This window comes from Numida meleagris, chromosome 1 (assembly GCF_002078875.1).
Source record: "Numida meleagris isolate 19003 breed g44 Domestic line chromosome 1, NumMel1.0, whole genome shotgun sequence".
Classification (NCBI taxonomy): domain Eukaryota; kingdom Metazoa; phylum Chordata; class Aves; order Galliformes; family Numididae; genus Numida; species Numida meleagris.
The window spans coordinates 155,732,743-155,748,041 of NC_034409.1; the positions used below are offsets into that span (position 1 = coordinate 155,732,743).

General features: G+C 37.3%; 1 protein-coding gene across 2 annotated transcripts in view; it reads left to right on the forward strand.

Moving 5' to 3' along the window:
* The window catches only part of KLHL1 (kelch like family member 1), a 204,962-nt gene that overhangs the window by 150,296 nt on the left and 39,367 nt on the right, over positions 1-15,299 (forward strand). For both annotated transcript variants that reach the window (XM_021417641.1, XM_021417643.1), the window contains exon 6: positions 1,240-1,426. In XM_021417641.1, coding sequence (XP_021273316.1) covers positions 1,240-1,426 — 187 coding nt within the window. The remainder of the gene's footprint in view (positions 1-1,239; positions 1,427-15,299) is intronic.

Genomic DNA, 15,299 nt, shown 5'->3' on the forward strand with positions numbered 1-15,299 from the left:
TGTCCTCACCAGTGCTGAGTACAGAGGGATGATCACTTCTTTGCTCCTGCTGGCAACACTATTTCTGATACAAGCCATTGGCCTTCTTGGCCACCTGGGCACACTGCTGGCTCATGTTCAGCCGAGCATCAGCCAACACCCTAAGGTCCATTTCTTCTACATGGTCTTCCAGCCATTCTTCCCCAAGCTTTTAGCATTGCCTGGGGCTGTTGTGGACAAAGTGCAGAACTCAGCACCTGGTCTTGTTGAACTTCATCCCACTGGCCTCAGCCCAGCTATTTAGCCTGTCCAGATCGCTCTGTAGGGCCTTGCTACTCCCAGGCAGATCGACACTTCCTCCCAGCGTGGTGTCATCTGCAGACATACTGACAGTGCACTCAATCCCTCCATTCAGGTAATCAATAAAAATATAGAACAGAACAGGCCCCAGTACTGACCCCTGGGGAACACCACTTGTGACCAGTTGCCAGCTGGATTTGACTCCATTTACAACCACTCTATGGGCTTGGTCCTCCAGCCAGTTCTTTAGCGAGCAAAGAGTAGCTGTCCAAGCCGTGGGCTGCCAGCTTCTCCAGGAGAATACTGTGGGAGACAGTGTTGAAGGCTTTGCTGAAGTCTAGGTAGACTACGTCAACAGCCTTTCCCTCATCCACCAGGTGGGTCACTCAATCATAGAAGGAGATCAGGGTGGTCAAGCAGGACCTGCCTTTCATGAACCCATAGTGACTGGGCCTGATCTCCAAGTTGTCCTGCACATACCGTGTGTTCTGCTCCATTATCTGGATTATTAATCCTTAATTTTGCCAATAACACAGAAAATCTATAAATCCAAAATTTGCACAATCAAGTTTTGTTTCTGTGTTTGTAGTTATTATTTTATTTTGTTAGTAGTAAAGGATGTATTACAAAATACCGCATAATGGTGTTACATGGTAATCTTGCGTGACTGCATGTTCAGGATGATTACAGAGAGATGCCTTCTCATCTTCTCAGTGTTATGTTGGAAACCTACAGCTCCTGGAGGCTGAAGCCTACTGAAGAATATTTTATTTCCTTGAGTGTTTTCAGTAAGAGACAGATTGTAGTCTTAAGGGGTGGTGGAATAACCTCAGCTTGTTTCTCTTCCTTCAAGAAAAAAATAAAATCCTACAAAAGACTATGTTCTATACTGAAATGATAAACCTATGACATCAGTTTTGTGATCTAGGCATTTTTGATAAATTATCATGTCATTCACAGATCCTGGCTGACCTAGAAAACCATGCACTTTTTAAGGATGATCTAGAATGCCAGAAACTTATTCTGGAAGCCATGAAATATCACCTTTTACCAGAGAGAAGAACTCTCATGCAAAGTCCAAGAACTAAACCTAGAAAATCTACAGTTGGGACTCTTTATGCTGTTGGAGGAATGGATAACAACAAAGGTATTAAAAGATATTTGTTACCTTATAAAAGTCATATTTTGTATTTACTTTGTTAGAAAATAGTGAAATAACTTTCTATTCTAAGATTAGGGTGGAGGGTGTGCACACATAAGTCAATGTGGAATTGCTGCCAAGCTCCAAGTCAGGAGCTGCTGCCAATACTTTTGGTCCAATTAAGACCCATATTTAAAGAAAAATGTAATGTTGTTAGAGAAGTGACACTGAGTTTTGAGTTCATTCTTTGTTCAAAATTACTGTGATTTCCAAGAATTTAAACAAAGTATCTATAGTGATGTTCATTTACCTTAGTTTTTTAGCTTTTTAGAAATTCTGTTTCATTTCTGCTGTGTGGGGGAGAGAATAAAAAAAAAAAAAAAAAACCAAAGTAAAGCTCATGGGTTGAGGTAAAACTATTTGCTAAAATAGAGAAAAGGATTATAATTGCGATAATTATACATATGTATGTATATGAATGTATATAACAAGTGATGCACAAGCAATTTTTCACTACCTGCCAATCAATGTCCAGCTAGCCTCCCGAGCAGCTGATGAGAGCAACATGAACTCCCACCCCCTTCAAAACTCCTTCCACATGTTGTCATGTAGTATGGAATATCCCCTTAGCTACTTCAAGTCAGCTGTCCTAATTTTGTTTCCTTCTAATTCCTTAGGCCTGTGGAGTAACTGTTAGGTCATAGCCTGAACTGATGATCAAACACCCAGTGAAGAGAGTGGCTGATCTAGGAAGTACAGGTGCAAACAATTTACCTGTGCTTCCCACTTGACCACAAGGGATGGACCCAAGGTCCACCTCCTCTGGGCTCATTTAAGGGTTAGCCTCCCTAAAGCCTTATAGAAAAACACAAGACAATTAGTTTTAACTAGGTTCCCACTTTCTTAGTATCTGAGGAGGGGTTGAATTATACCACTAATTGCTTTAAAGAAAGTAAGAAACAATAGAAATTCTATGTAATATTTTGTCATTATTTTTTGTGCATAGCAATTATGATTAAGAAGGCTAGTCCACTGATTTATTTACTGAAGTAAAATATCTTCAGATAAGAGTTGCCTGTCTAATAAGCCTGTATTCTTGGGAAGGTTTTTCTTATTAGTTTGTCTTGAAATTCCTTAATGATTCCACAGTATCCTATAGTTTTTATCAATATTCAAACTGAAGAATATGCTTTAAGAAGCCAGAGTTCTAATATAAAAGAATGTTCTTCAAAAAGTGTACAACAAAATTAGGCCTTCAACTTCAAGAACTAACCATAAACACAGATTTGTATGTTTTGCTGCATAGTATTACCAATATTATCTGCAAAAGAATATTGTAACTTTTACCCATGAAGTCACAGTATTGGGAGAGTTCTATGTGCCTGTATGGAAAAAATAATGTTGAGAGAGTAGGAAACTGTTAAGGGAAGAAAAACAGTAGTTGTATATTCTTAATACAGCTGCAGATTGTTTTTAACCCTTTAACACTTATGTTTGTTCAGCTAAATGTTAGGTGCGCTTTCAGATCATAAAACTCCTTGAAACACAGTTTTTCTCTTGTTCATAGCCATTAGTCCTAAACACCTTAAATGTTCTGATACAGGGAATGCTTGTAAACGTTGTTTAGGTGCGGCTGTTTTTCTTTCAGCTTAATGTCAAAGTCTTATTCTGGTTCATATAATAAATCAAATACAGAAATATCTATGAATACTGCAGAAGTGTAGCATCCGTTGAAGAATTAGTCCATTTTGCAGATTCAGATCAGGCATGACTTTGTTTCTGTAGCTTGAGGTGAGAAAGCAATGCAACAGATGTTCAGCCCTCTGTCAGTATGAACTTGAATGTAAAACAAAAGTACTAGGGCTTATATACATTTACAACAGATAAAAACTGCTTTGAGAAGGGGCCTGATAGAACGAAGTGTGTCTGCACAGAAGGAGGGTACACAGCTTATGTAATGTCTTCCTAGTAACTTTGCAGCCATGTGGCATTGGCTTGCATCTGTTTTGTTCATCCCATGTGATGCTGCCATAGCCAGGACTAAATCTTGGACACTGTGAGACCTGATTATCAAATTAGTTCAGGAAATGAGTACTGGTCACATGTTTTGAAGAACTATCATGAATTATTAAAGTGCACTTCAGTCTTCAGGTCATGAGATGATGCTGATGATCTTTACTCATAAACATTTCCTCCACGAATTTCTCCAAAGAAATGCTGACATGGATTACTGTTACTCACAATTGTGTATTTTTAAATGCCTTTTGACGTTATGGCAGATATGAAATGTTATGTGTAAGATGGAGATGAGCTAAGCAAATTATCAGTTTAAGAGCTTGTATATAAAGCAGTGGGTAACAGTTGGTATTGTGAAAGTATTTCAAGGTTATGTGGCCCACTACATAAAAGTAGCCTACCATGCTAAAGCAAGTTTGTTTTGCAATCTCTTCTATAATTATTCTCCTTTCCATAAAATAAGTGATAATTAAACTCCAGCAGACAGTGACTGGAATGATGCCTGACATGAGAAGTTAATGTAGCATAATACTAACTGGATAGAATGAAATGGAGCAAGGTTAGATCATTTCATAATTTTAATTACTTAACTTCTGAGGACCTCATTTAAATGTCTTTCCACCCACTTTTGTTTACTTATATGTGTCTTTTAAATTGAATGAATAAGAAACAAAGAAACAGATTATGTGGTTGTATTAATAGAATGAGAGGAAAGTGTGATTCCAGGTACATGCTTCTGATAATACTCTGTTCCCCTTACGCGTCCATTTAGTCACATTAACTTCTGTAACTTGAATTAGCAGGATTTAATCACCTAGTAGTAGACAAAATATGTTTAGATGCACATAAAAAGGAGGGTGTTAGACTGAAATAAATGGGTAAATGCTTGAAGTGATGTTTACCAATTTCTGAGAATGAAAAAACACTGATTTTTTTTTACATTGGTCTTGGAATCCCAAACACAGAACAAAAACTATGTGGTAGAACACAATCTTTACAATCTATCTTAGAAACTACAGTTTAAAATTACGATAGGAGAAATATACTTAGACAGCAAGAAGAGATTTGTATAAACAATTCAGCAGTGTTATGCTGATGACAGAATACGGATCAATCTCTGTTGAAGTATTCCAACCTGTAAATACTAAAGAAAAAGGAGTATTCTTTGAAAAACAAATGTTCGGGAATCGAATTCCTAGGTTAGTTTATTATTTACTGAATCATAGTTTTTAAATAAATACAAGGAGAGAAGAAAAATTACTTGAGCAAAAACCTCTTCCAGCAAAATATAACATCTCATTAACAGAGGACCAAGTTCATTTACTGATTATTAAATATGTATTTTTTCATTAGTCTTGTAATTAAATATAAAATCTATCAGGAAAATAACTTTGGTATTATATGAAGTGCATCATCAGTCTATATAAAACAACCTCAGAGGTTTTTTCATGATTATTTAGGGCTGCTTAGGAAGATCATTGCTTTCACTACACCAGTATGAAAAAGTTGAGCTTTTGAAATGTGATATTTTGAGGTCTTCAGTCATTTCTGCTTAACTTTCTGTGTTGCATATTTTTCCTTTTTCTGTAATAGCTCTCAGACGCTTGTAATAATCCTTTTTCTTTACAAATACGTTTTATCAACTCTGGTCTATTTCCTATATATAATATTTATTAGATCAACTTCATGTAAGTTATGTATTTTTCTCTGGCGAACTTCTAAAATGTTTTTTTCCTCTCTTCTATTATTGTTTTTTTTATCACGTTTATTTAGAGTTCTCATAGCATACTTTCCTTGAACCTCATTTATTTTAATTGTAAATTTTTCATTCTCATATAGGTATGTTTTAAATACTGAAAGAGATATTGTCCAACCTATTGACATTCTTAATCTTTTAGGAGTCTACTGGAAATACTGAAAATTAAGGCAGAAATGATGAAAGCATCTAGGTTTTCCTCTTATTTCATTATTCTTGGTCTTTTTAAGATGTGTGCCTGAGATGCTTGTAACTTGAAAAATCTATCTCCTTCATGTTTGGATTACAGGGAATTCATTTAAAAAAAAAAAAAATTAAAAGGTGGAGGGAAAAAAAAGGAAAGAAAAAGTGTACCATTCAGGTTTGGAATTTACTACAAACCACTTTGTCATCACAGACATAAAACAGTATTCATTACACATTTCATGTACATAGAAATATGGAGAAAATATTCTAGGTTTGATATTAGATAGGAAATATTTATTCACTGAAAGGGTTGTGAAGGGTTGGAACAGGCTCCCCAGGGAAGCAGCTTAGCCATCATCTCTGGAAATATTTAAAAGACATGAAGATGTAGTCCTTAGGAACATGTTTAGTGATATACAAGGCTAGGTTAATGGTTGGACCCTATGATCTTAGAGTTATTTTCCAACTAAATGATTCTAAGTTTCTATGATTCTATGAATCCTACCTGCTCCAGGAGCTGATGCTGAGACCCCACTGGATCCTGCAGCTGTCACCACAGGCCGGGTCATCCACACCCAGCCTGGCTCCAGCAGGTGGCACTCTGTCCCCTCACACATACATAGGTCTTGCCAAGGGCTGGCACTGACCCCTTGGGATCAGATGGGGAACAAGATTACTGAAGCCATTCTGTTTTTTCTTTTTTTTTTTTTTTTACTATGTCCGCAAGTGCTACATCCACATGTTTAAGTGTCCTTACAGAATTGGTCTTTTAACACTTGCATTAAGTTGCCTATTCAAAAGTATGCTCTGGAAGAGTAAGAATCTTGTATTTTGTAACTGTAGCTTATGTAAGGGAGCATAGGAACACTAAATTTAAGATTAGTTGTCCCTGTTGTAAATTAGCAGATGTTAGCGACATAGCACAGAAAATGAATCTGAAATATTAATTACCTTGCTGAAGCAGTATTTCAGATATTGCCTTATTTTGCTTTTGAGAGGCATTCCTTATTACTGTGATAAATACATGGAAATACGTAGACCATGGAAGAATACACTTACATATATTAGTATCTTTATCCAATGTACTCCCACATGATAACTCTCATGCTTCTGTTGATGAGCGAAGGTAGTCTAGCATACTTGTATCTCAGAGTCCGGAGGGAATTGGCTGATGTGGTCACTGAGCCACTCTCACTAATCTTTGAAAAGTCATAGCAGTCAGGTAAAGTCCCTGGTGGCAATATAGTATCCATTTTTGAGAAGAGCAGAAAGGATGACCCAAGAAGTTATCGACATGTCAGCCTCACCTCTGTGCTGGGGAAAATCATGGAGCAGATCCTCCTGAAAGCTGTGCTGAGGTACATAGAAGGCAGGGAGGTGATAGAGGACAACTAGCATGACTTCATCAGAGACAAGTCCTCCCTGACCAACCTACTGGCCTTCTATGATACCATGACTACATCCATGGACAAGGGATGACACTGATGTCATCCATCTGGATTTCAGTAAGGCCTTTGCAACATCCTTCTCTCCAAATAGAAAATACATGGGTTTGATGGATGGAGTCTTTGATGGATGAGGTACTATTTGCAGGCTCATACCCAGAGAGTTGTGGTCAGTGGCTCAGTGTCCGGATGGAGATCAGCAATAAGTGATGTCCCTTGGGGGTCAGTACTGGGACTGGTGCCCTTTAATATCTTCATCAATGATATTGACAGTTATCATACTGAATAACTGAATGTTCCCGAAGGTTTTCTGATATTTTTTCATGTCACTTTCTCAGAAATCCTTATATTTTAATATACATACATTCATTGAAATCGTAAGAATTATTATAGTCAAGTCATTTATTTGAGCGCTTAAAGGCATTTCTTAGAGTCAAACTAAAAAGAACAGCAGCGACTGTTGCTCTGTTTTTGTATAATTCTTTCTTTATGGAGGTATTCTCCTTGGTATCTGCTTCAGTAACCTACTTAGGTCACATTCGTTCCACTTGAGTAACCATCTTTTAAGCTCACGATGTAATGTTGCAGATCACTAGATCAAGGTCATCATTTTTTCACCTAATCATAGCAGCATCTTTAAATCTTGAGTAAAATGGACAACTATGCATCAGCAACAGTTTTAATAATAGGGAAATCAGCAGAAAGTCTGAGGGAGGGGGGTGGGAAGGAAAAACCTTGTGATAATAAATGTAGAACTCCTACCTTTCTTCATGGTTTTAAATACTGGTATTATTCTAACTATGAGGAAAAAAAAATCTTAAGAAAATATCTGCATTGAACACAAAGGTGTTTTTTTTTTGTTTGTTTGTTTTGTTTTGTTTTGGCTGGTTTGCAGGGTTTGGTTGGTTTTTTTGGTAGATTGGTTAGGCATCCATTTCAGTGTCTGAGGTAATTTTCAATTTATATATGCCAACACTCCCACATTTATATGTAGCTGAAATGGAATTTGCAGAGATTTCACCAAAGCTACATCCTGATTTCACAAGCTTACAAATGATAACTAAAGCAAAAAATAGAATCTTGTGGTGTGCAATGGTGTACTTAGTTAACTTTTATCCACTAACCATCTGGATCATAAGAATTTATGTAAAAAAAAAAAAAAAAAGTTGAAATATATCCAGAATATCAAGCAAAATCCTTAATTTCTTATCTGAAATCATTTGTCTTGCCATATTCATGGTATAGCCATACTATGTTAATCATACATATGATACTAAATTTCAGTTCTGTTTCACCTGTCTTTTTCATATAGTCTGTCTTCAATACTATTCATTGAAATAACTCATGCTTTTTAAGATCTAGCCGTATGAAAAATCATAGAATCATACAAATGTTTGAGTTGGAATGGACCTCTAAAGGTCATCTAGTCCAACTCCCCTGCAATGAGCAGAGGCACCTACAGCTATATTAGGTTGCTCATCCTGGCCCTGAATGTCCCCAGGGATGGAGTTTCTGCCACTTCTCTAGGCAACCTGTTCCAGTGCTTCACTACCCTTATTGTAGAACAAACAAACAAAAAACCTCTTCCTTATACTGAGCTTAGAAGTCTCCTCTTTATTAGTTAGAAACCATTTCCCCTTGGTCTATCACCACAGGTCCTGCTGAGGAGTCTGTTCACTTCTTTCTTATAGCCTCCCTTTAGATACTGACAGGCCACTCACATATCTTTTTTGCCTTCTCTTCTCTGGGCTTAATAGCCCCCTCTCTCTCAGCCTCCCTATGGGGGAGGTGTTCCATCCCTTGGCATAGGCAGTTGTGCCTGTGTATGTTTGTGCAAGAGAAGTTACCTGTATATGTTCATTCATCCTTGATTTTCTATGTATGAAGGCTGCACTGAATGTAATGCCTCTTATTTTATTATGTTGGCCCATGATATCAGAGGCAAATGGTGGTGGTATGTCAGTTGAGGTTGAACCTTCCTGACAATATTCTGTTACCCTTTTTTGTTGTGCAACAGATGTCAGACTACCCCTCAGCTGCTAAATTGGTGCCTGGCATAAAAGTGTGTGTGAAGCAAAGGTGTGTCACTGAATTCCTATATATGGAACAAATAGTGCTCATTGACATTAATCAACACTTGCTGAACATTTATTGGTTGTAGCTTCCATGGAAATAAATATGAGGCATTACTTTTGGAGTATTGCATGTATTTGTTTTTCTTCTGCTACTGCAAACCTTTATGTCCACTATCTTAAGACAGTCTAATAAACCATGTCTGAATGAATAAGCTATAATAGAATACAGATTTTATGTAATTTCATGTATTCCTTTTATACAGTTAAGATTATTTTAATTTGTGCCTTTGAATATTTTACTTGTAGCAAGGTATTCCATCTGTTTTATTTTATAAGAAAATGTCTATCTCTGCATAATTAGCAATTATGTATAATGTAGCCAAAAGATGAGTAATGTTTTTCACTGCATTTCATTTATATCTAATGCACCAAGTGCACCATTCTTTAATATCTTCTCTTTTCATATATAAAAACATTGTTATCTCTTATTTATAGGGATACCCAGGCACAGACAGTAAGAACAAAATGAGTTTAGATACCAAAATGTTAAGAGTTGAAATACTCTGCCAGTAAGTGGCTACTTCCTAGAATGGATTTGTCTAAAAAATGCCACATTCTATTCACAGGACACAAGGATCTAGGCTCAATGAACGGGAACCATGAACATAAGAGTATATAGCAAGACATTGTCTAGAGCTAATAAAGAAAATGCACTATTCAGGGATGTCTCAAGTCATAAGTGACTTTTGGACTTTGCTTGTGATTCCTAAACCTCATCTCATTCTCACTCTAAGAATGAAAACGAAAAACCACACTTTTTCTGGGGGGGGGGGGGGAACATTGTAAAATGCATTTGTCTGGCACTGTGAGACTCCACAAAATATTGATGTTTGTCCCTCCTCAAGAGAATATGAAATTGCTTTGTGAAATAACAGATCAGACAATAAATAAAAGATATAAAAGTGTAATTCTTAGAATAAGTCCTCTAAGGTCCACACTTCAGAGACATGGTGTGATTTAAGTAAGTCAGTCTAGGGGGCAGGAAAAAAAAGATGTGGTAGGATAATGTGAAGAACACTGCTTTTTGTCTTATGCAATTCTTTGTGACATATTGTATGTCAATACAAAATCTTCTTTTAATCATTTAAATGAGGTCAGTCTCTTACTTTACACTGAAATGTGTTCATTTTTTGGACTACCTACAATCTTCCAATTCCAATCTATCTCTTGCTCTCATATGTTTTATACCACGTTTTCACGTCACTCACGTCTCTCAGCTACATCTTTGAGTATTTATGTGTATGTTTTTTCATCTAATATATATTTTTCCCTCCAATGTGCTGACAAAAAAATGCAAGTAATGTATGAGTTCACTTGCTTTTTGTTATTGCTGTTTGTTTTTTTTTCCCCCAAGAATGTGGGGCAGTTGCAAAAACAGCTGTAAATGCAAACTGTGTGTGGCACAGCATGCAAAGGAACATATGGGAAGAAAGGGGAGATAGCCATGTACAACGTATGGATATATAGATCTGGGGTCAGTAATTAATCAAACCACAGGGATTTGCGCATTTTAAAAATCATTATAGAGAAGTGGATCGGTAACTTATAAAAAAATCTGTGTGCAGTCTATGATAATCTTATTTGGGGATAATTTTAAGTAATGTTTAAGCCAATGTTAAATTTGAGACCATACTTTATAGCAGAAGAGGAGTAAAACCATTATGAGGTACAGCATCAATAAGTTGAAAAATTTTGAAATACAAGTACATTTTAAAATATGAATTATGCATTGCAAATTGCATACTAATTTAAAATTTAGATGTTATTTTAGTTACCAGTCAGAGGACAGGATTAATCTTGCAGGAATATCATTTTTTTTCAGGATGGAAAGTTTATCTTCAAGTTCTTCATAAAGCACCTTTCAAAAACACAAACCTTTATCAATAATATCAGCAACTTTTGTCTCTGAGTTACTGGGAATGAACAGTTCACTTGCTTCTGGATACCATGGTGAATGAATATAGAGGATACTACAGTACATATATTCAATATATTTCAGTTCTCTAAATTGAATTAGCATCCCTCATTGTGAATTACGTAGTTTGAACATACATCTTTCTATCTGACTAATTTTTCAGATGAAGTGTTTAACTGTGGTTGCATTAGAAGGGGCGATAAGGCATGAGAGTAGACATTTAGAGGGCTTGACAAAGAAACTTTTTGTTTTTGTGGCTTACTATGTCTGTTTCAAACAAGAAAATGAAAATCTGCAGGAAGTGCAAATGATAAGTTATTAATACTGAAAGCAAATGTTAAGCCAGTTACACTGGGGAATGGTGGTGGATAGTGGTACTGCGTAAAATGTTGTCTAATAACTTGTTTTGGGAGCATTTAATTTGATTCTTAAAACTAAGTAAAATGATTGAGATTATAGGGAGACAAAAGCATTTGGACTAAGTTTACTGAATGTTATGCATGTGAACCGAAGAAAGCCTGAAAGACTGAAAATAGTTCTTGCCTCCTACAATTTTCATTTTCAAGGTATCTGTAATTTAAAGTTATCTTAAAATTTCAGTGCTGTTTATCTAAATTACTATAGAAAGTAGATTGTAATAGTATTCTTGTTGCCTGGGGTCTTGAATTGCCATAGCATGCATTACTGGAACCTATATGGTTCTTCTTCCTTACTCTGTTGATACCCATGCTAGTTTAGTGATTACACTAGATAGGTCTACACCTAAACTGTACACTTGATCTGTATTGCCCACAGTGAGGATTTAGCTAGAGCTGCTGTAACCTAGGGAGCAGTTACTCTCATCCCAGAGCAGATGCTGACATTTCTGAAAAAAGGATAGCTGTAGAGAATCCATTGGCAACACCTGACCACGTCCCAAAGGGCTACTCTGGCAGCTTATGAAGCACCTCAAATTGCAGACACCTGCACTAAGACTGCAGCTCTCTCCACTAATGACTGGATAAACTGAAATCATCCTAGTTACTAGATATAGCCAAGAAATTGAATTAAGCAAGAAACTTTGTCGATTCAGATAATATTGTAACACTGTAGCCACAGTGGAATGCCATCATCCTGATCTTGTTTAGTTTCATCTTCTACCTATTTCTGTGTGTCCGCATTCCTGCTTTGTCAAAATATATTTGTTTCTACCATTGTCTTCTTCCAACCACCTCACCTACTACTTTTATCCTTTTCCATTCATTTTTCCCCAATTAATTTACCTCTACCTGCTTAATTCCAGGAAATAAACATATGACTGCCTAATGAAAAAATATTTGCTGCCATCAAATTATTTATTCTCATGCCTATGTTTGATTTTCAGTTTTCACTATACACATTTTGTTTTTGTAATGATTTTTACAGTGAATATTTGAGCACATGGGGAAAAATAATACGATGCATTAGTACAGGTTAGGGGTTGACCTACTGGAAAGAAGCTCTGCAGAGAAGGACCTGGGTGTCCTAGTGAACAACAGCTTGACCGTGAACCAGCAATGTGCCCTCATGGCTAAAAAGGTTAATGCTATCCTGGGGTGCATTAAAAAGAGTGTGGCCAGCAGGTTGAGGGTGGTGATCCTCCCCCTCTACTCTGCTTTAGTCCATGTCTGGAGTACTGCATCCAGTTCTGGGTTCTTCAGTTCAAGAAAGACAGGCAACTACTGAAGAGAGCCCAGTGGAGGGAAGCAAAGATGATTAGAGACCTGGAGAATCTCCTTTATGAGGAAAGGATGAGAGACCTGAGGCTTTTCAGGAGAAAAGATTGAGAGGGGATCTTATCAATGCTTACAAATATCTAACGGATAGGAGTCAGGTGGATGGAGTGAAGTTCTTTTCAACATTGCCCAGTGACAGAACAAGGGGGCAGTGGGCACCAAGTAGAACGTAGGAAGTTCCATACAAACATGAGGGAAAAACTTCTTTACTCTGACAGAGTGTTGGAACAGGCTGCCCAGAGAGGTTGTGGAGTCTCCTTCTCTGGTGGTATTCAAAAGCTGCCTGGACACTTTACTATATAGCCTACTGGAGGGAACCCGCTTTAGCAGCATACAGCTGGACTTGATAATCCCTAGATATCCTTTCCAATCCCTACAGTTACATCATTCTATAATATTTGTGAGTAGTTCTTTGCATATTACTGTGGTAAGCATGGTTAATGACATAGACTGAAATCTGCAGCCTGTTTCTATCCTGAATGTATTTGTTTTTTTTTTAATTAAGAGTAGTAAGCTTATGACATTCACCGCATCAGTGGACAAGGGCAGAACCACTGATGTCATCTGTCTCAACTCCAGTAAGGCCTTTGACACAGTAGCCCACAACATCCTTCTCTCCAGATTGGAAAGATATGGATTTCATAGGTGGACTATTCAGTGGATAAGAACTGGCTGGAGGATTGAGTCCAGAGAGTGGTAATCAATGGCTCAGTGTCTGGATGGAGATTGGTGATGAGTGGTGTCCCCCAGGGGCTGATGCTGGGGCTGATGCTCTTAAATATCTTTATCAATTATGTTGACAGTGAGGTCGAGTGCATCCTCAGCAAGTTTTCTGATGACACCATGCTGTGGGGTTTGGTTGACACACCAGGGGAATGGGATGCCATCCAGAGGGACCTAGACAGGCTTGAGCAGTGGTCCCAGGTGAACCTCATGAGGTTCAACAAATCCAAATGCAATAATTTCGCACCTGGGTTGAGGCAACCTCCATTACCAATACAAGCTGGGGGATGAAAAGATTGAGAGCATCTCTGCCAAAAAAAGACCAGGGGGTACTGGTGGATGGGAAGCTAGACATAATCCAGCAATGTGCTTTCACAGCCCAGAAAGCTGACCATATCCTGGGCTGCATCAAAAGAGGCATGGCCAGCAGGTTGAGGGAGGTGATCCTGTCCCTCTACTCTGTGCTGCTGAAGCCTCACCTGGAGTACTACATCCAGATGTGGAGTCCTCAGTACAGGAGAGACACAGACCTGTTGGAGCACATCCAGAGGAGGGCCACAAAAATGGTCCAAAGGATGGAACACTTCCCCTGTGAGAGCAGGGGAGAGAGATCTATAGTGATTCAGCCTGGAGAAGAGAAGTCTGTGAGGTGATCTAATAGCAGCTTTTCAATTTCTAAAAGAGAGCTACAGGAAAGAAGGGGACAGACTCTTTAGCAGGGTCTGTGGTGATAGAACAAGGGGAAATGGTTTCAAGCTTAAAGAGGGTAGATTTAGTTTAGGTATAAGGAAAAAAAATTTACAGTGAGGGTTGTGAGGTACTGGAACAGGTTGCCCAGGGATGTAGTTGACGCCCTATCCCTGAAGACTTTCAGGCACTTTAGGGGAGTTGGACTAGATGGCCTTCAGAGGTCTCATCCAACACTAAGGATTTTGTGATTCTATGATTCTATGACATGTCACAGTTCTAAGTGTGCTACCACATTGTTATGAATACAGCAAAATCCTATCTGAGTAAATACAACAATAAGCTCTTCATTAATCATTTTGGTTTCATTGTGTGTTGAAATTCTTCTACTGTACTATTAATAGATTCTTATGAATAGATGAGTTACTCTGAAAAGCCTACCAAAAAGAAAATATATTGTTAGTTATAGACCCTTTTTGATGTTTCTGTTTCTGCAGTGTTTCCAGTCTTCTGCTTTCCTTCTGCTATCATACTAGTATTATATAGGACTTGCTCATTTCTTCTTTTACCAGTCATATAAATATTGGTCAGTGTGTGGAGAGTAAGTATTGTTGCTGATATCATAACTGAGAAAAGAACATAATTTCTGCTAAAAAAAAGAACAACATTTAAAGATTAATGAGGGTCTAAAATTACATCAACTTTCTACTGACAAGTAGAGAGATGGAACTTCAGTGAAAAATTGAAGTATATACAAAGGTTAGCTTTAATGTGACCCATAATTTACTCTTAATTACTTACTGATTGCTTCCTGTAAAGATAGACATTCATCATAGTCACTTTGACCTGCATAATACCATAATACATTTAATACCACTGACCCGCTAAGCCTTGTGGATGTCCCTTATTCAGAATAAATATGGAAAAAGTTCCCTCACATTAAAAATATGTAATACCTGTTATTTTTAATACAATTCTGGAATTACTACATTGTTTTTACTCACATAAGTAGACTTGCACTCTCTGGTTACTGCCCCAATATTCTTTTAATTTAAAAACTGGTATTTTATAAATATGATAATTTATTATTACTGAAACTTAGGGTTTAGTTGGCTTTATGTTTGTTTGTTTGGTTTTTTTTTTTTGCTTTTTTTTTTTTTTTTTTACAAGTTATACTTTCATCCATGCTGACAAAAACTTTGATTTGGAATTTTATTTAAAGGCAGCGTAAGGCTGCCTTTATGATTAGCACACTTTCATAG